The following is a 20363-nucleotide window of genomic DNA, read 5'->3' as shown; positions in this document are numbered from 1 at the left end:
TCTGGATTGGGAAGAATTTTGCAGTGTCATGATTTTCTCTGTGTATGAATGCTATAAATTTATGTAATACTAGATGTATATTTATGCATAAATGCCTCTTATTACCAGCATTTTGTATATATATATATATATATATCAATATATACCAGTTAGTAGGCTTCTCATTACATCAGTTTATTATGTATGCAAGATTTACATCCTTGACTGTTACAGTCTGATGAACAACCAAATATGTAGGCAGTAATGATTCATCAGATATGCAAGCCCGCTTATTTCAAATTTGTAAATTTATGACATATTTGAAAATTGTCGTTAGAAATAGTTTAGAATTGTTACCACTTTGTTTTTGTTTCTTGAAAGAAAGAATTTGTGAAATTAATATGTATTATTTTTATTGGAGTTATGATAGAGTAAGAGATTTTTTTTTTTTTTTTAACATAAATAAGTTTTATGCTAGAAATAATTGATTACAGAATTGACAGCAAAGATGTGCATGCCATGCATTGAAAACGATAGACTGTATTAATCTCAATTTTTATACTATCTTTCAGATTACCAAAAACTGACTACACTTATGCTAGAAGGTAAGGCATTTTTAAATTTAAATTTAAAACTTCATTTGTGGTTTAGCCACATGTGCACTTTATTCATTAGGTGTGGCATTACAAGTTGTTGTCTGATACAATTTCAAAATGTGTTTCCAATTTTTTGATGAAGATGACCACTATGGCCTTAAAATTTCTTTATACATGTAAGAAAATTCTCTTAAGTTGGTCATGAAGTTTTGTATTTGGTATAAGTAATAAATTGATTTTTCTTTTTATAAGATTGATGTTGGCCAATTTAATGCAAAGATCAAAGGTTACAAACATTCGTTAATCAGTTTTTGCCTTTCGTTATAGCAAATTGGTACAGAAAGGACTAAGGAATTCTCTGGTTCACTGAAAAAATGGGTTGTATTGATTAGCTTATTCTGCTTGCATGGCCTGCAATCTAATTTCTTAATAATGGTCCCCACGTTTATGAGATTTTAACCATAGGGTGTATGAATTTTCTGACAGCTATTACTGGTTAAAGTTGCCAGATTGATGTTTATTTGTCATATAATGTCATGTAAAAGTTAATTAAGATTGGTTGCAAATAAATTAGGACAAAGAATCTGTCAGTGTGATGCATTTCTAGCCTAATACCAGACCTGAGACCTTACATCCATTTATTTCCAGTATTACCAACAGCTGAACTTCTCACGTCTGCTTTCATACTTAATTGCATGTTAAGTACATTAAATACAAAAACATGTTTTATGCTTTCTGTAATATCTGTAATCACCTTGAAAGCAACTTGGTTGAATCTAATTACTTATCATTCTGTTTTAAATTGCCTTTAAATCATCAAAACTGCCTTAGTACTGTATATAAGAAAAATAGGTTTTGTTTAAACACAGTTATGATTTAAAATGAACTTACCAAAGCTGGTCCAGGCAATGTGCCTAAGATGTCTAATATTATTAAATATTCTATTCAAGTGAATACTTAAGATTTTATCATAACAGAATTTTTGTTACAGTTCTGATCCCTGTCTTTTTATGTTTGTTAAGAATTAAATGATTGATTTCATTCCAACAATAAGTGCTCTGCATGACTTACCAAATACAAACAGCTTTAAAAAGGTTAAACAACATCTAATGGAAAAATTTGAATATATCACTAACTTAAAAACTCTTGAGTGTATTTCTGAATGAATTTGAACAACTTACGCCTGTGTGCATTTTGCATGACTCATTCATTCTCAAGTGGTTTTGAGGAAACTGAATGTAATTATATCTTTATTATAAGATGTTAGTGGTATGCATTCCTTTTTTTAATTAGAAAATTCATAGGATATACATACACTTGTATTTGGGTTAATATTTGGGTTAAACTGGATCAATTTTGTTTAACTTAACATATTTACATAGGAGTGCCTAGTTATGAACCACATTTAGTTTCTGTTTCATAGATATGTTTTAGAAAGGATTACAACAATAAGATAGAAAGTTTTAAAATTGTGTTGGTTGTAATTACGTGTTAACATTTACAGTGGGAGCTACAGTCCAAGATTCTTTGGTAGGAAGTACGTAAATCCGAACATGTCTCGGTATCGTATACGAGGTAGAGGTGGAGCAGCAGGGATAGATCAGGAGGATTTGGACTATGATGGTTATCTGTCTAGCGAATACAGCGATGATGATAGGGTTGGTAAGGAGCTACAAGATTCAGACTCTGACATCTCGTATGAGACAGGTATTGTAATATAGTTTTCTGTATTTCCATATAGGAAAGATACATTATATGTACACAGTACCAGTATCTGATGGTGCTGTGAAACATGAGTTGTATAGAGGGAGAGGGGTCTCAATGGCTGAGTCGTTAAGGTTACTGACTTATCATCACTAAAGTCTTGTCATTCACCACTGTGGGTTCAAACCCCTATCAGGTGATCAACAGCTGGCTTATAGAAGACTGGTTTGTTCTACCAAAGCGGCCACCTTTGCCAGAAATAATGTCTGAAGTTATACTTGTGGGTCTTCTGTCACTAGTAAAGCTGAAAGATACCTCATAATTCCCATACATATCTCTACACCCTTAGCTTCAAATGGAAAATTACCAGTTTAATGAAAATTTTCCTGAAATCAAGAACTTTTTTTTTTTACTGCTGTATGAAATGCATGTTATTCTGTTTAATAGCAAGGGTCTTAGCCGGTACATTTTTTTCTAATGGAGACCTTGGTTTCCAGTAATTTTGCTATAGTTTTAGCTCTGAGAAATATTTTCACTGATCAGATCCTTACTTTTTTTCAGTTTTAGAAGATGGTATAGAGCTGAGATCAGGCAAAAACTTGAAAACCATGAAAGAGATTCTTCATGAACATGATGAGAAACTACAGCAGTCAGATTTAATCCGAAGTGTGAACAGAACTTCTTATACCACATCTAAAATAGACTCAATGTCCAGGTCAAGGAGGGATGCTTTTAATGAGAATCGGAATGCACAGTCAAAATCCACAAACAAAAAGGCTTTAAAATCGAAACAAAATCAGAAACAGTACTCCCAGTCTGAGCAGAAACATTTAAGAAGGTCGGATGTTGGCACTTCTGCTCAGTCAGGATCCATGGCAGACTATAATAATGTAAGGTCTAGGCGAAGTCTGAATACTGACTTTGCAACACATACTAATATGATACAAAATAACACTTCAAATAGACGTTTAAATGGTAAATCAACAGCGGAAAATTATTCAAAGTCTGGTTATGATGCTGTAGATAATGGCCGTTCCAGGCAGGGGCATTCTGTACAAACAGTGAAAAAGACAGTGACTGAGGAATTTGAGGAAGTGGATAGTGGAGGGACAGAGAAAGGGACAATAGAGGCACCAGAAAAGGCATCTGGGTCATGGTTGCACGGAGACAGACATGGTCATAATAATATACACTTATATGGTGAGTTAGATACACAAGAACAGGGTAAATTCTTCATATTTTGACCGTCGTTCATATGACTGAAAAATTGTTGAGAAAGACGTTAAACCCCAACACACACACACACACACTCATATTTTGAGTTTTAAAAGATTCGTAAACAAACAAAAAATTGTACACTTTTATAGGTATGTTTGATTTTATTATGACCTCATAGTACCAGTATTATGCATGATGAATAATCACAAAATTATATAAATCAAATTAAAGATCTGATTTCTCGATGGTCCATTTTATCATGGTGCTCAGAATTTTAACCATTCGTGTATGTAGAGCTACATCAGGAATATATCGATGTTGGCAAAAAAGAGAAACTTTTTTGGATGTTTTAGATGTGAACATATCAAACTTTAGCATTTAGTAGCACATTTTGAATATTTTATATGTTGTGTTTCAGGTTTAGATTCTGATGGTGAGTTTTCTGACTCTGATTCCACAATGACAAGACGTTCCAGATACAGTACAAGTACAGGTAGTGGTTACGGAGGGTACAGTGATGCCAGTAGCTCAGTGTCCACTGTAACTACTATAGTCACCACTGTCACAGGTATGATATTTACACAGTATAGCAGTTGTATTTCCCAGGATGAAAGGGTTTATTAAAAAGCACTTTGGTGTACAGTACCTCACTGAAATAAAACTGAAAGTAAACTGTGAAAACTATATTTAAAATTATATTCAGATCAATTCGTCAGTGAAAGGTAACTTTACATAGTAAATATTTTACATGTTGTTCTTTTACCAAATTACCATGGATACCAAATAACTGTACAATTCCAATTATTCCCATGGTAAATCAACAACTTCTTTTTAAAAAGTAATTTTTTGCATAAGCACATGTTGACATGAATTAAACACAGCATCAAAGACATAACCCAGTGCTAATTGGCTGAATACAATTGCCTCTGGTGTAACAGATAATCTGATTTGCTTTCACGATTCTCGCGAAAATCTCATAACTACCTAAAGTACATGTAGGCGGAGCATAAATCATGTTACTGGCGTGTGTATTCAACACTCATTTTGACATCGTGCAAATTGTCAATAGTCCGAATAGCGGTAATTAGCAAGTGCGGATTTAAAAAAAAAAAGAGCAACTTTAATTACGCTTTGAGGTTAGATTTGAGCGAAGTTTGAAGTTCCAAAGGGACTATTTTGCCCAAGTTGCTCCCTCGCGAGACCCCTGGTTTAGGTCAAGGAATAATACATAATTTGGCAGTAGAATTTATAGTTATCAAACTTCATAGCATGATTTTCTGTGGTAAGATTATGATCCCTATTGTTTTGAGTAATTAATTAGGTCAAAGGTCAAGTTCATGGCATATTTGAGTCTAAAAATTACAAATTCAGTTACCTCAGACAGGCCATTATTGGGACCGCTGTGTTTAACAAACAGGCCATCTTTATGAATAGCTTTAATATCTTTTATTTCAGAAACCATATCAACTATTACTAGGCCAATTATAAAGCCAGTGTGGGATGCAGTGGGGGAACCAGTCTGGAACAGTGTTGGTAGACCAGTTTGGAAATATTTATGTCAACCAGTCTTGTTGGCTTTTACATCAGTTGTTTACTTCACCTGGTTGTTATTGACTCAGCCATTTGTCTATATGGCAAAATCTGTAGGAAATTTCTGTTCTTGGTTGTGGTCTTCAGATTTTGAAGAGAAGTTAGAAAGTGTCTTAGTATTTCCAGAATGGTTATGGAAGAAAGTCCAGTATGTATCATGGCAGTTTGTGAGGCTAGATGCTTGGTTGTTTAAAAGGTAATGTATAAACTGCCTTTTAAATTAATTCTTAATTGATATTATTATTTTATATTTTTGCAACTTTTACCCATTTCCTTTAGTCAAACAAGACAAAATTTGCATGAATTTGCAAAGTTTGAAATTTAAAAATTGTATCAGCTGGTCTATTCTGACATGACAACTCGTTTTTTTAATGGAGTCAATTTATTATCTTATATTTAAGAAATAATAAGTTCCCAAACTGGTTTATCGTAGAATAATCTGTGTTTTTCGTTCTTATGCGTAAGAATATATCACGAAGGCCGTAGGCCTGAGTGATATATTGTTTCGCATAAGAACGAAAAACTCGGGTTATTCTACGATAAATCACATTTGGGAACTTAGTATTTCGATTCTAACACAACATACTAGTATCAACAGTGTTAGAAAAAATGGTAACTACTTCTTACGGCTGTGCTATGCACTGGATCGGATGATGTCATTGCACGCAAGTGGTTTATTGCAGAATAACCCGAGATAGATTTTGCTCTACATGTATGTAGGTTATTTGCTGGTCGTGTTAGAATCAAGAATAACTGCACTTGGATAAATTGATGACAATATATTTCAGGAGGAGAAGTCGTGCTTGTTGTTTCTGTTTACCAATATTACTGTTGCTGCCTTTGCTGATAGCTGTCTTCACTGGTAATTCTAGTTGTATAAAATCATGTTTTAATGTTAAGAGGGAGACAATATCTGAAGTTGGTTAATCTAGTAATTGTGTGCTAAAACTTAAAACCCTTTTTGCATAAAAGCTTAACCAATCCTTCGGTAATGGGTACTACTGTCTGTAATGGCTTGCTAGGGAACTTACATTATTGAATGATACCATACAGACATAATAGCTGTAGGAAAATATCTTTCAGAATTTATTAAAGGAAAAAATAACTGCTGAGTGAAACATGTTCTAATAGACAACTTATTGAGAATTTTTCTGTTTCAGGTGTTGAATTATGGAGTGATAGTAAGTCAGCATTGGTGGCAATGTTTGCTCCAGAAAAATCCACCCCACAGATTGTAATCAATGTGAGTAGAAACTGAAAGTAGCTTAATTTATCACTTTTATTGCCAAGATCAGTAACCTTTTCTCTCATCAAATATGACTGGGTTAGATAACTGTACTGAATTAAGATAAAAATGATAAAATGCTAGCTCCTTTGCAACAGTTGCAAGTTTACTGTTCTAGATTGAGGTAATTACTAAATATGATGATGATTATGATCATAGTTGTGAAGAAGTTTGATACTATATTTCATTTTCCCTACTACAAGAAGTTACATCTTACATAGGGAAAATGAAATGAACAGACTGACAATGAAGACACTACAGCATAATGTGTAAACATACCATATAATTACATAAATTTATAAAATGAAATGATATAATGAAAGTTCTTATACCATTTGTGGTAAAAATATTATTACTTCTAATTGAGATTAATGATTATAAAGGTTTTTAAAAACTTTAAATTTGTATTTTCTAAAGCCTGCTTCCATACTTGCTTCTAAATGTGTGGTCCATCTAGGAGTAGCATTTTTGTACCCAATCCTTACATAGAATTTGTAGATTAATTTGATGTCTTTATTTATAAAGGAGAAACATGAATATTTCCATCACTTGAATGACGAGGTCAGGACAATGATTCTACAGCTACAGTCTAACAATAAGGACCAGTTGACGGCCGCTGATGTGGAGGCTATAGTATACAGGATAGTGGGTCAGGAAACTGCTGCACTGAAGGCTAACATTGCAGGGGTCAACAGTGAGGCACAGTTGCAACAGGTATATATTTTTTTTTCATCTAAGTAATCTGAGGTTATATCTATGAGATGCATATGATATTGTGGACAAGTAAATCATGTTTAAGAGCTTTTTAGCCTGCCCTGGTCAGTATATTGTAAGAAGATTTAATATGTTATAAAAAAAGTATAGGGATCTAGTTTGTATCTATTCTTATTCGTGTAAATGTTGCAATAAGCTTTGATTATTAGTATAGTTCAAATCTTTTGTTAACTAAGTATTCATTTTCTCATATATGAGAGAGTATTCCAAATAAAGTGCCTGTGTGAGGTTATCATATCTTACATCGCTGGTCTCAGATTTAGTCTGTATTTTGTGATTGCACATTTTTTGACATGAAAATAATGGTAAACTGAACGGTGAGAAAAATCTACCATGCCCAGTAAGTTTTAGATAGAAACTCTCGCACTCACTTTGAGATACTGTCCAAAACTGTTACCTCGACATGTTATTTCGATATATGAGTGGATTTTCCCGGTCCTGATCTTTTTCCTTCTTATTTCATATAAATCAACAACGGATATCTCGATTTGGATATTTCGATTTTTTCGATATCTCGACTAAATTTTCAATCCTCAACTTTGAAATTTACTGTATTTTGACATCAGTTATCTCGAGTGGACATTAATTGTCTGCCAAACGCAGGTGTGAAAAGTTGCACGCAGTTGTATTCCCTCAGTTGTCGTCTGCCGCCGTATGTGCGAACAACAACACAGGCAGTTATTCACTCAATGGTCCTGCTTATGACCCGAAGCCAATTAACTGGCGCTGATGTGTAATTAATTGTTTGTTTGCAACGAAAGTTGTGTACAACGCTAATTGAGCGATTTATATTGACTATTTGAAATTGAGTGAATTTAATTGCAATTATAAACAAAAAAGAAATGAAAATTCTGTGCAATTTACATCTTATTTAGATTTAAACCTAAGAGAGAATTTCACATCATGTGCATTGCACAAAGCATAAGATGGTGGAAAGAGGTATTAGAAACTAGGGAGTAGGTTGAAAAAATAAATTATTATTTCAACAAGCAATGACAAATTAATATGTCAAACATAATATTTATGTACAAATATACATATAATGTCTCAAAAACATCTTTTTAAGAACACAAGACTACATTATCCCACCTACCAACCAAAGTTGACGTAACTTCGGTTATCTCGATATGTCGACTTTTTTCCCTTGGTCCTGACAAAGTCGAGATAACGAGATTTGACTGTATGTCCAAAAACTTGGTTGTTTGGACAAATCTCAACCTCTGATGGGATTTCCTTGTTCACATCTCAAAGGAGTGATAGATTTACTTAATCTCCAGCAGTTGTTTAAGTTTGTATGGTGTTTAACCTATGAAGGAGCTCCTTCTTCAAATAGTAATAAATATAAATTATTTCTTTAAATAACAATAAAACCAATAAAAATAGTGTTAACAGTATGTTTGTTTTAGAAACAACTTCTTGTTGAAGTTTTTCTGTAATTAATTGCATACCTTATGGCAAAAGTTTGAAGAAAACAAATTGATCTCCATTTTTAATGTTAGGCCCAGTGGAAAACAGAACAAGGGATAAAACTAGAACAGATGCAGACTAAACATGATGCACTATTGGCAACAATACAGGTATGGTATATGTACTGTTCTCATTTCAGTATTAACCTATGCCATGAATATAACGCTAATGTTCTTTACTTATAATTTGAACATAGGGACAAGGTTTATACAGATCATTATTTATGTGATTGATTTGATAATAGTTGTTGCAATATCTTGAGCATTTAAGCTTCCTTGTATTTAAATTCAGATTGACTATGTGTGATTGTGTTCTGAAATTTGTGCAGTCCCTGTACAAGGTAGAACCGTGAAAGTCACATCTGGTGTTAAGAAACAACTAGCAAACAAGAAAGAAAATTGCAAAATTAGGTTTAATAAAATCTGTTTTGTTTGTATATTTCAGGGTTTAGAGACAACTATAGCAGCACAGAAGAGCAGTATGGCAGAGAAAGGTGCTGAAATAAAGGCTGAGTCTAGTCAGTACCTGGCAGGTTTGGAAGAGAAGCTAGCAGGGTTACAAGCAGAACTGCACGAGCTGGAGAAAGATTATGCTGCATTGTTAGCACGTGTAAATGCTTGCTGTCACAATGAAACTTACTACCTAGCAGCCGTCAAGGACAGTGTTAATGCTATATTGGCAGAGGTATATGTAATAAGACTTTAGTTTGAACAGTACTAAATCAGACTTTAATTCATATAAAATCAATTTACTTGATAATGTTAATTCCGCATTTTCTAGTATCAGATTTCCAGTCTTACATTTCTATCAAGAACATAACTCTACTACAGAAAAAAAGTAGAAGAAAAATTTTATGTGTGAAAGTTACACTTCTTTAACTACACAGCTTTTCACTTCTTTCTGTCTCACTTTTGGGACTTCAAACTCTTATGCTGCCATTTTTATCTGGCATGTAATAGGAGCATGAAGATTTTGATAGAATGCTACAACTTCATATTGAAATGCAGTAGACACTTGTGCATGCGAAATGCAGTAGACGAAAAGAAAACATGATGCTATTGAGGGAGGACACAAGGAAAGGCACAAAGATTGGAACTGCATACATGGGCTACATGTGACTAGACCTGCATAAGAGGCTTACATTTGTTTTGGTAGTGATCAGTGTTAGACATAATGAAGTTACATTTATGATATCACAAAACAGACGTGTTAAAAGAAAATTACGGTAGTGTTGGTCAAATTACTGATATTATAACTTGTAAAGTGAATAAATCATTATTAAATCTTATTGTTTTTCGGTAGATGATGGCTGGTCATATGAGTGGAAACCCAACACAGGATGCCTTTACAGAATGGTTACACACCCACTATGTCAGCCGAGATGTGTTGGACAAACGTCTGGAGGACCTGGCTTCAGAGTTGACCACGAGTGTGGTGGCCATGATAAAAGATTTACAGATTGCCCAGCAAGAACAGTACCACCAGTTTGAGCAACAGCAAGAGCAGAGTAAACAACACGCTGTACATATCACTAGCAATGGCTCAGGTGTTGGAGAGCAGGTTTATGTCAGTTTCTTTTCCTTCATCTACTGTGTCATTAATTTTGATAGTTTACAGCCTAAATAGTCTAGTGGTAGAGCACCTGCTTTGAGTGCTGGAGGTTGTGAGCACTCACTGTACATGTAGTTTGTTACAAAAGACATGAAAAATTGTACTTGCAGCTTCCTCGCTTGGTGCTTTGCATTAAGAGGATAGTTCTAGGACTGGTCAGCCTGGTGTCAGTATAATGTGACTGGGTGGGGTATTGTGTCTTGTTCCTACGGCAAGATATTTTAGTTGGGCATTGTGCTTTAATAATGCTACAAGTAGTTTATAAGACTTAATGAAAAACTACAGAAAATAGGAAACTCACACACTTGTTATACTTGTATATACAAATCATGAAATTTCTTCTGTTATAATTTGACAGTACTTTTAATTTGCTTTTTAGTAAAAGATGCAACTATTCTATAGATTTAGATTAAAATTCTTTTCAATTCGTAGATCTTATAAAAGTAATTTATTACATACTTGTTTCTATTCCCCGTTAAGTTACACTGGTACCGGAAACGTCAATATTTTTCCATACACTGACGCCTGAATTTCATATCGGGTGCGTGACGTAATTCAGTGTGTGTTGTTGCACTATTTTTTTCTAATTAGTTCAGTATTGTCAATCCTATTCAGGCTATTGAACATATTTACGATACATTGTATTTACATTATATTTGTACCTGTAGATGCGTATGTAATAAAAAGGTTATTATCTTTGCATCGGGAAATATGCACTCGTTCTTCAGCGGAAGAATATTGCGCTCCTAAAGTCACGCAATATTTCCGCTGAAGAACTCGTGCATATTTCCCAATACAAAGTTAATAACCTATAAATATTTTTATGATGATGAAAAGAGTTTTTTTTATTTTTACAGCAGGTACGACAGATGATTGACGAGGCCCTTTTCAGGTACAGTGCTGATAAAATAGGGATAGCAGATTACGCTCTTGAATCAGCAGGTAGGGGAATGATCACTTATATGTAATGTATAGCTTATATCAAAAAATTAAAATGGATTTATTATTTGGTTTTTTGATGATTAGTCATGACACTTGTTGTTACCTGCACTACAGTTTCTTATAAACATGGTAAATCTGTGCTGAAATCTAGCAGTAAACAGATACTTCTTAGCTGCAAAGGTTACCAGTTAAAACATTTGCCATGTATTTTGAACATGGTTATTATATTTAGATCTGACTAGTTGTTTGTTTTCCTTATTGCTAGGTGGTACAGTTGTAAGCACACGCTGTTCAGAGAGCTACTACAGGAAGACAGCACTTGTCAGTGTGCTTGGTATTCCACTGTGGTACACTTCAAACTCACCTAGAACTGTTATACAGGTAAACCTTTCACTTTTATGTGGGGGACATATAGCGTGCTGCTGTCCGTACGTCCATATGTACGTCACAAAAACTTGTGTCGAAATCCTCCTACACTATTAGCCTGATTTGCTTCAAATTTTCACAGATGAACAAACTAGATGTGCAGATGATCATAAGGCAACTGTTTAAATTTTTATAGTACTAGAGCTTTTGTTGTCAACCTATTTGTTCACGTCAGCATCCACGTCACAAAAGCTTTGCATTAAAGTAGGTTTCTCAGGAACTGTTAGGCAGGCTGAATGCTTACTTCCTTTACACATTCAGCAGCTTCAAGAGGTAGCTTCTCAGGATAAATTACAACTCTAGCTTACATTTAGTCAAATTATGCCCCTTTTATCATAGAAATTTTGGTGAAATTTTGCATGTAAGCAGGCTGCACAGAAAATGTTTCACGCCAAATGCTTCAGACTCAATGTAAGTCATTTGTATCATGAGGTTACCTCCGAGGGTATGTTACAGAATTCTAGCCTGCTTTATATCAAAATTTTGCCCCTTTTCAACTTGGACATTTTGGAATTTTTGCATGTTAGTTTGTTACTAAGAAACTTCATGGCTGATAGCTTTCAGAATGCACACAAGTGTTTGGCATCATAAAATGACCTCACCAGGAAAGTTACATAACCCCAGCTTACATTTTATCAGTGTTACATCCATTCCCAGCTTAGAAAATTTGTTGAAACTTTTGTATATAAGCAGTTTTCTCAGGAATTATTGGACTGAATGTTTTAAAACTCTCCATAAGTCTTTGTCATAAAATGACCTTGATCTAGGATCAATAAACTTTTAAGCTGACTTCAGTTAATTTTACAAAATTACCTAGTATGCCCTTTCTTCAACTTCAAAAAAAATTGGTAAAACTTTTCCATGTATACTAGTGTTATGAAGTTGGGGTATAAGTAGTTGAGGTTGCTGTTATTAGACATCTCTTCTTTTTGAATAGTATTTATTACTGATAAAAAAAGTCAGTGTAAAAATTAAGTGACGGCAAATTTTATGGTGCACTTGCTTACCAAGTGGTTAATCTACATAGGTATTCTTTACAGTCGATTGAAATTTTGTATTTGTGTTGTTCTTGTTATTTAGTTAGAGAGACTAGTCATTAAGTCACTGAGAACAGAAATCATTTGTTACCCCCTGGAGGGTGTTTCACCAAAAGGGGTTTATAGTTTGTCTCACAAGTGAGTTTCATTGTAGGGCAGTAGTCACGTTTTTAGCTCACCTGTCACATAGTGACAAGGTGAGCTTTTGTGATCACGCAGCGTCCGTCGTCCGTCCGTGCGTCCGTCCGTAAACTTTTGCTTGTGACCACTCTAGAGGTCACATTTTTTGTGGGATCTTTATGAAAGTTGGTCAGAATGTTTATCTTGATAATATCTAGGTCAAGTTCGAAACTGGGTCACGTGCCTTCAAAAACTAGGTCAGTAGGTGTAAAAATAGAAAAACCTTGTGACCTCTCTAGAGGCTATATATTTCACAAGATCTTCATGAAAATTATTGGTCAGAATGTTCATCTTGATGATATTTAGGTCAAGTTCGAAACTGGGTCACGTGCCATCAAAAACTAGGTCAGTAGGTCTAAAAATAGAAAAACCTTGTGACCTCTCTAGAGGCCATATATTTCACAAGATCTTCATGAAAATTGGTCAGAACGTTCAGCTTGATGATATCTAGGTCAAGTTCGAAACTGGGTCATGTGCCATCAAAAACTAGGTCAGTAGGTCAAATAATAGAAAAACCTTGTGACCTCTCTAGAGGCCATGTATTTCATGAGATCTTCATGAAAATTGGTCAGAATATTCACCTTGATGATATCTAGGTCAGGCTCGAAACAGGGCCATATTTTTCATGGGATCTGTATGAAAGTTGGTCTGAATGTTCATCTTGATGATATCTAGGTCAAGTTCGAAAGTGGGTCACCTGCCGTCAAAAACTAGGTCAGTAGGTCAAATAATAGAAAAACCTTGTGACCTCTCTAAAAGCCATATTTTTCATGGGATCTGTATGAAAGTTGGTCTGAATGTTCATCTTGTTGATATCTAGGTCAGGTTCGAAACAGGATCATGTGCGGTCAAAAACTGGGTCATTAGGTCTAAAAATAGAAAAACCTTGTGACCTCTCTAGAGGCCATTCTTTTCGTGGGATCTGTATGAAAGTTGGTCTGAATGTTCATCTTGATGATATCTAGGTCAAGTTTGAAACTGGGTCAGCTGCAGTCAAAAACTAGGTCAGTAGGTCTAAAATTATTAAAATCTTTTGACCTCTCTAGAGGCCATATTTTTCAATTGATCTTCATGAAAATTGATCTGAATGCTCACCTTGATGATATCTAGGTCAATTTCGAAACTGGGTCACTTGCGGTCAAAAACTAGGCCAGTAGGTATAAAAATAGAAAAACCTTATGACCTCTCTAGAGGCCATATTTTTCATGAGATCTTCCTGAAAATTAGTGAGAATGTTCACCTTGATGATATCTAGTTAAAGTTCAAAACAGGGTCACGTACCTTCGAAAACTAGGTCAATAGGTCAAATAATAGAAAAACCTTGTGACTTCTCTAGAGACCATATTTTTCAATGGATTTTCAATGGATCTTCATGAAAATTGGTCAGAATTTTTATCTTGATAATATCTAGGTCAAGTTCAAAACTGGGTCACATGAGCTCAAAAACTAGGTCACTATGTCAAATAATACAAAAAACGACGTTATACTCAAAACTTGGTCATGTGGGAAGAGGTGAGCGATTCAGGACCATCATGGTCCTCTTGTTTCCCTCATTTTCTTGAATGATGTTTCAGCCTGAAGTTTACCCGGGCCAGTGCTGGGCATTTAAGGGAACCCAAGGTTATATTGTCATCCAGACTTCCACCATCATCATCCCATCAGGCTTCACTCTAGAACATATCCCAAAAGCCTTGGCACCATCAGGAGAAATAGACAGTGCTCCAAAAGAATTTACTGTATTTGTGAGTACATGTTCTTTTTACATTTTACACTTAATTGTAATATTTAGTTGAGAAAAAAACTGCTGACTGTCAAACTTGAGGAATATATGTTTTGTGATTTTAAGTTAAAAATCCAACATACAACCTAAACTGTGTGGATGTGAACATCAGAAGAAGTTGTAATGTTGAAATCTCAGTACTGTTTTTAGCTCGACTATTCGAAGAATAGTCTAGCTATTCTACTCACCCTGGCGTCGGCGTCGGCGTCGGCGTCGGCGTCACACCTTGGTTAAGTTTTTGCATGCAAGTACATACAGCTATCATTTAAAGGCATATAGCTTTGAAACTTATTTATTCTTTTTCTAGGACAATTACCAACCTCACTGGGTCAAGTTCCATAACTCTAACATGTATTTTGAGCAAATTATGCCCCCTTTTGGACTTAGAAAATTTTGGTTAAAGTTTTACATGCAAGTTACTATCTCCAAAACTAATGCAGATATTGAATTGAAACTTCACATGTGTCTTTGGGGTTATAAAACTATTTGATAGCACCAAGTCCCATAACTCTGACCTTCATTTTGGCCAAATTATGCCCCCTTTTGGACTTAGAAAATTCTGGTTAAAGTTTTGCGTGCAAGTACATACAGCTATTACTAAAAGGCATATAGATTTGAAACTTATTTTTTCTTTTTCTAGATCAATTACCTACCTCACTGGGTCAAGTCCCATAACTCTGACATGTATTTTGAGCAAATTATGCCCCCTTTTGGACTTAGAAAATCCTGGTTAAAGTTTTACATGCAAGTTACTATCTCCAAAACTAATGCAGATATTGAATTGAAACTTTACATGTGTCTTCGGGGTTATAAAACTAGTTGATAGCACCAAGTCCCATAACTCTGACCTTCATTTTGGCCAAATTATGCCCCCTTTTGGACTTAGAAAATTCTGGTTAAAGTTTTGCGTGCAAGTACATACAGCTATTACTAAAAGGCATATAGATTTGAAACTTATTTTTTAGCTCGACTATTCGAAGAATAGTCTAGCTATTCTACTCACCCTGGCGTCGGCGTCGGCGTCGGCGTCACACCTTGGTTAAGTTTTTGCATGCAAGTACATACAGCTATCATTTAAAGGCATATAGCTTTGAAACTTATTTATTCTTTTTCTAGGTCAATTACCAACCTCACTGGGTCAAGTTCCATAACTCTAACATGTATTTTGAGCAAATTATGCCCCCTTTTGGACTTAGAAAATTCTGGTTAAAGTTTTACATGCAAGTTACTATCTCCAAAACTAATGCAGATATTGAATTGAAACTTCACATGTGTCTTCGGGGTTATAAAACTAGTTGATAGCACCAAGTCCCATAACTCTGACCTTCATTTTGGCCAAATTATGCCCCCTTTTGGACTTAGAAAATTCTGGTTAAAGTTTTGCGTGCAAGTACATACAGCTATTACTAAAAGGCATATAGATTTGAAACTTATTTTTTCTTTTTCTAGATCAATTACCTACCTCACTGGGTCAAGTCCCATAACTCTGGCATGTATTTTGGCCAAATTATGCCCCCTTTTGGACTTAGAAAATTCTGGTTAAAGTTTTGCGTGCAAGTACATACAGCTATTACTAAAAGGCATATAGATTTGAAACTTATTTTTTCTTTTTCTAGATCAATTACCTACCTCACTGGGTCAAGTCCCATAACTCTGGCATGTATTTTGGCCAAATTATGCCCCCTTTTGGACTTAGAAAATTCTGGTTAAAGTTTTGCGTGCAAGTACATACAGCTATTACTAAAAGGCATATAGATTTGGAACTTATTTATTCTTTTTCTAGATCAATTACCTACCTCACTGGGTCAAGTTCCCTAACTCTTAACATGTATTTTGAGCAAATTATGCCCCCTTTTGGACTTAGAAAATTCTGGTTAAAGTTTTACATGCAAGTTACTATCCCCAAAACTAATGCAGATATTGAATTGAAACTTAACATGTTTCTTCGGGGTTATAAAACTAGTTGATAGCATCAAGTCCCATAACTCTGATATGTCCTCTTTTGAACTTAAAACTCTTTTGATATTTAACATTTTGGGTAATAATTTCCAGCTTCTGTGACAATATTTCGAATAGTCGAGCTTGGCTGTCTTATGGACAGCTCTTGTTAGCTCGACTATTCGAAGAATAAGTAGAGCTATCCTACTCACCACGGCGTCGGCGTCACACCTTGGTTAAGTTTTTCGTACCAGTCCACATTTTGACAAAGTCTTTTGAGATAAAGCTTTGAAACTTTCAACACTTGTTTACCATCATCATGACCAGTTATAGGCAAGAGCACATAATTTCATCAAGGATTTTGGCTGAATTATGGCCCCTTTTGACTTAGAAATCATGGTTAAGTTTTTCGTACCAGTCCACATTTTGACAAAGTCTTTTAAGATAAAGCTTTGAAACTTTCAACACTTGTTTACCATCACCATGGCCAGTTATAGGCAAGAGTACATAACTCCATCAGGGATTTTGGCAGAATTATGGCACTTTTCGACTTAGAAATCTTGGTTAAGTTTTTCGTACCAGTTCATATTTAGACAAAGTCTTTTGAGATAAAGCTTTGAAACTTTTAACACTTGTTTACCATCACCATGTCCAGTTATAGGCAAGAGCACATAACTCCATCAAGGATTTTGGCTGAATTATGGCCCTTTTTGACTTAGAAATCATGGTTAAGTTTTTCGTACCAGTTCATATTTTGACAAAGTCTTTTGAGATAAAGCTTTGAAACTTTCAGCACCTGTTTACCATCACCATGTCCAGTTAAAGGCAAGAGTACATAACTCCATCAAGGATTTTGGCTAAATTATGACCCCTTTTGACTTAGAAATCTTGGTTAAGTTTCTCGTACCAGTTCATATTTTTTGTAAAGTGTTTGACATATGGCTTTGAAACTTTTATCACTTGTTTAGTATAATAGTCTCTATCTGTAGGAAAGAGAACATAACTCTGTCATCTATTTTGGCTGAATTATGGCCCTTTTTGGACTTTGAAATTGGTTCTGTTTTCATACAAATCCATGTTTTGTCAAAACTATTTGACATATGGCTTTTAAACTTTGAACACTTGTTTATCATTATGATTTCCATCTGTAGGCAAGAGTACATAACTATTTTGACTGAATTATGGCCCTTTTTAGCTCATCTGATTTTTTGAAAAAAAATGATGAGTTATTGTCATCACTTGAGCGGTTGTCGGCGTTGGCGTCGGCGTCGGCGTTGCCTGGTTATGTTTTATGTTTAGGTCAGCTTTTCTCCTAAACTATCAAAGCTATTGCTTTGAAACTTGGAATACTTGTTCACCATCATAAGCTGACCCTGTATAGCAAGAAACATAACTCCATCTTGCTTTTTGCAAGATTTATGGCCCCTTTTGTACTTAGAAAATATCAGATTTCTTGGTTAAGTTTTATGTTTAGGTCAACTTTTCTCCTAAACTATCAAAGCTATTGCTTTGAAACTTGGAATACTTGTTTACCATCATAAGCAGACCATGTACATCAAGAAACATAACTCCATCTTTCTTTTTGCAAGAATTATTGCCCCTTTTGGACTTAGAAAATCAGTTTTCTTGGTTAAGTTTTATGTTTAGGTCAGCTTTTATCCTAAACTATCAAAGCTTTTGCTTTAAAACTTGCAACACTTGTTCACCATCATAAGCTGACCCTGTACATCAAGAAACATAACTCCATCCTGCTTTTTGCAAGATTTATGGCCCCTTTTGGACTTAGAAAATATCAGATTTCTTGGTTAAGTTTTATGTTTAGGTGAACTTTTTCTCTTAAACTATCAAAGCTATTGTTTTGAAACTTGCAACACTTGTTCACCATCATAAGCTGACCTGTACAGCAAGCAACATAACTCCATCCTGCTTTTTGCAATAATTATTGCCCCTTTTGGACTTAGAAAATCATTTTCTTGGTTGAGTATTATGTTTAAGTATACTTTTCTCATAAACTGTCAAAGCTATTGCTTTAAAACTTGCAACAGTTTTTCACCATCATAAGTGGACACTGTACATCAAGAAACATAACTCTATCCTGCTTTTTGCAAGAATGATGGCCCTTTTTAGACTTAGAAAATCATGGGTTGGACAATATTTCTATTATACAAAAAAAATCAGATGAGCATCAGCACCCGCAAGGCGGTGCTCTTGTTGAACTTTGAAATTGGCTCATATATTGCCATTTAGTGCAAGACTTATCGAAATCAAAGTAATACAGGAACATTGTTTGTCTAATCTATTTATTTCTTTTGTCTGAATTTCCGTGGAAATATTTTGACCCCATTCTTCAATCAGTTCTTCGAATAGTCGAGCGCGCTGTCATTAGACAGCTCTTGTTTTTTTTTAAGTTTGCTCTGATTGTCCTTTATGTTAATTGAACCTAAAGGACTTTTAGGAAAAGAAATTATAGGACTTTGTCTACATATTAGACTTTTTCATATTACAGGGGTTGGAAAGTGAGTACGACGATAAAGGAGTATCACTGGGTAATTACACATACAATGACAATGGGAAACCCATGCAGTTTTTCCCTATACAGGTAAATAGTGGGTTTTTTTCTGCTTCAGTGAATATTGATTTCTTACAAAGGTTTTTAGGGCTAGTTTTCATTCCAGGCTCTTAGATTCTCATCTTGTGTTTTATTTTTAAGGTACAAAATCTAAATACCAATTTTCTCACCCACCTATTAGACAGAGTATTTAGAGTTAAATACTGGTGTAAGACAATGTTGTGTCACTACTTGTCTCTTACCAGTTTTGGACGTCTGTATTTCTTAATGTCATTATACATAATTCCTGATTGCAGTAGGTGTTTGAAGAATCAACCATTTTTATGTACTCACTTCAAGACGTAATTAGTTCTATAATGTCACTTGCACTATATATAGTATTGTTACACTAAATTGATATATAGTCTCAAGTTATGTCTCCCACCACACAGTGGTGTGGGAGACATATTGTTATCCCCCGGCAATGAAATCGGGAGGGGGGTATTGAAATGGCGTTGTCCGTCTTTCGGCGTGGGATACCAATTCATCAAATTTGCTTGTTTTACTCCAGTTTGTGTGTCTGTCACAAAGCTTGTCCGCACTCTAAGTCGAACATTTCTCATCCGATCTTGTCATTACTTCATTTTCCGATATTTAGCAATTTATTTTACAAAAAATAAGTATGCGACAACCGTTTTAATGATGTCATATTCATAATGACGTAATCACCGACACAGTAATGTGGTTACAATTAAAAATCGCAATAACTTCTTCGTTTTGGAATAAAAACTCATTATTTGACCACTCATTTTCTTAGTTCGGACATTTCCAACACAATGGTGATGGTTTCAATGCAAAATTTCTTATGACAACAATATCGATCATAAGGTCACATGATCAACTGACCATATATCACTGGTCACATGTCAACTGACGGTATATCAAGAAAGATATACGGTACCCTGATATCGGGTCGAAAATACTGCAAGTGACAGGATAAATCTAGATACCTGTTCACTTGAAAGGAGAAACATGTTTTTGGACAAAATTTCAGCCTCATATGGGATTTCTTATTCACAACTAGATTTATTAACAACATTATGAACTGGTGCTATTTTATTAAAACAACAGACCTATATAAAGTATTGGATGTAAATATTGTCTATAATTGTAAAATTCAAAAATAAAAAAATAGGAAGAGTTTGACTCAATACATTTCAAAGTGTTTTAAGATTTTTTGTAGGCTGTAATTATCAAGTTACTGCTGTAACTTCCTGTTTAGAATTTC

The 20363-nt window shown here is 34.7% G+C and overlaps 1 protein-coding gene across 10 annotated transcripts in view; it reads left to right on the top strand.

The window, feature by feature from the left end:
• Positions 1–20363, top strand: part of LOC123563667 (SUN domain-containing protein 2-like) — a 32873-nt gene that overhangs the window by 7538 nt on the left and 4972 nt on the right. For 5 of the 10 annotated variants that reach the window (XM_045356589.2, XM_045356593.2, XM_045356594.2 and 2 more), the window contains 15 exons: positions 552–584; positions 2080–2282; positions 2841–3479; positions 3916–4065; positions 4953–5283; positions 5876–5949; positions 6248–6330; positions 6898–7086; positions 8646–8723; positions 9058–9297; positions 9916–10179; positions 11082–11166; positions 11432–11547; positions 14384–14551; positions 19034–19126. In XM_045356589.2, coding sequence (XP_045212524.2) covers positions 552–584; positions 2080–2282; positions 2841–3479; positions 3916–4065; positions 4953–5283; positions 5876–5949; positions 6248–6330; positions 6898–7086; positions 8646–8723; positions 9058–9297; positions 9916–10179; positions 11082–11166; positions 11432–11547; positions 14384–14551; positions 19034–19126 — 2746 coding nt within the window. Of the gene's footprint in view, positions 1–387; positions 411–551; positions 585–902; positions 1814–2079; positions 2283–2840; positions 3480–3915; positions 4066–4952; positions 5284–5875; positions 5950–6247; positions 6331–6897; positions 7087–8645; positions 8724–9057; positions 9298–9915; positions 10180–11081; positions 11167–11431; positions 11548–14383; positions 14552–19033; positions 19127–20363 lie in introns of those variants that run through there. The other 5 variants (XM_053534506.1, XM_053534523.1, XM_045356592.2 and 2 more) reach the window with 4 other exon arrangements.

This window comes from Mercenaria mercenaria, chromosome 2 (genome assembly GCF_021730395.1).
Source record: "Mercenaria mercenaria strain notata chromosome 2, MADL_Memer_1, whole genome shotgun sequence".
Classification (NCBI taxonomy): Eukaryota; Metazoa; Mollusca; class Bivalvia; order Venerida; family Veneridae; genus Mercenaria; species Mercenaria mercenaria.
This window is presented reverse-complemented; position numbering and strand designations above follow the sequence as displayed.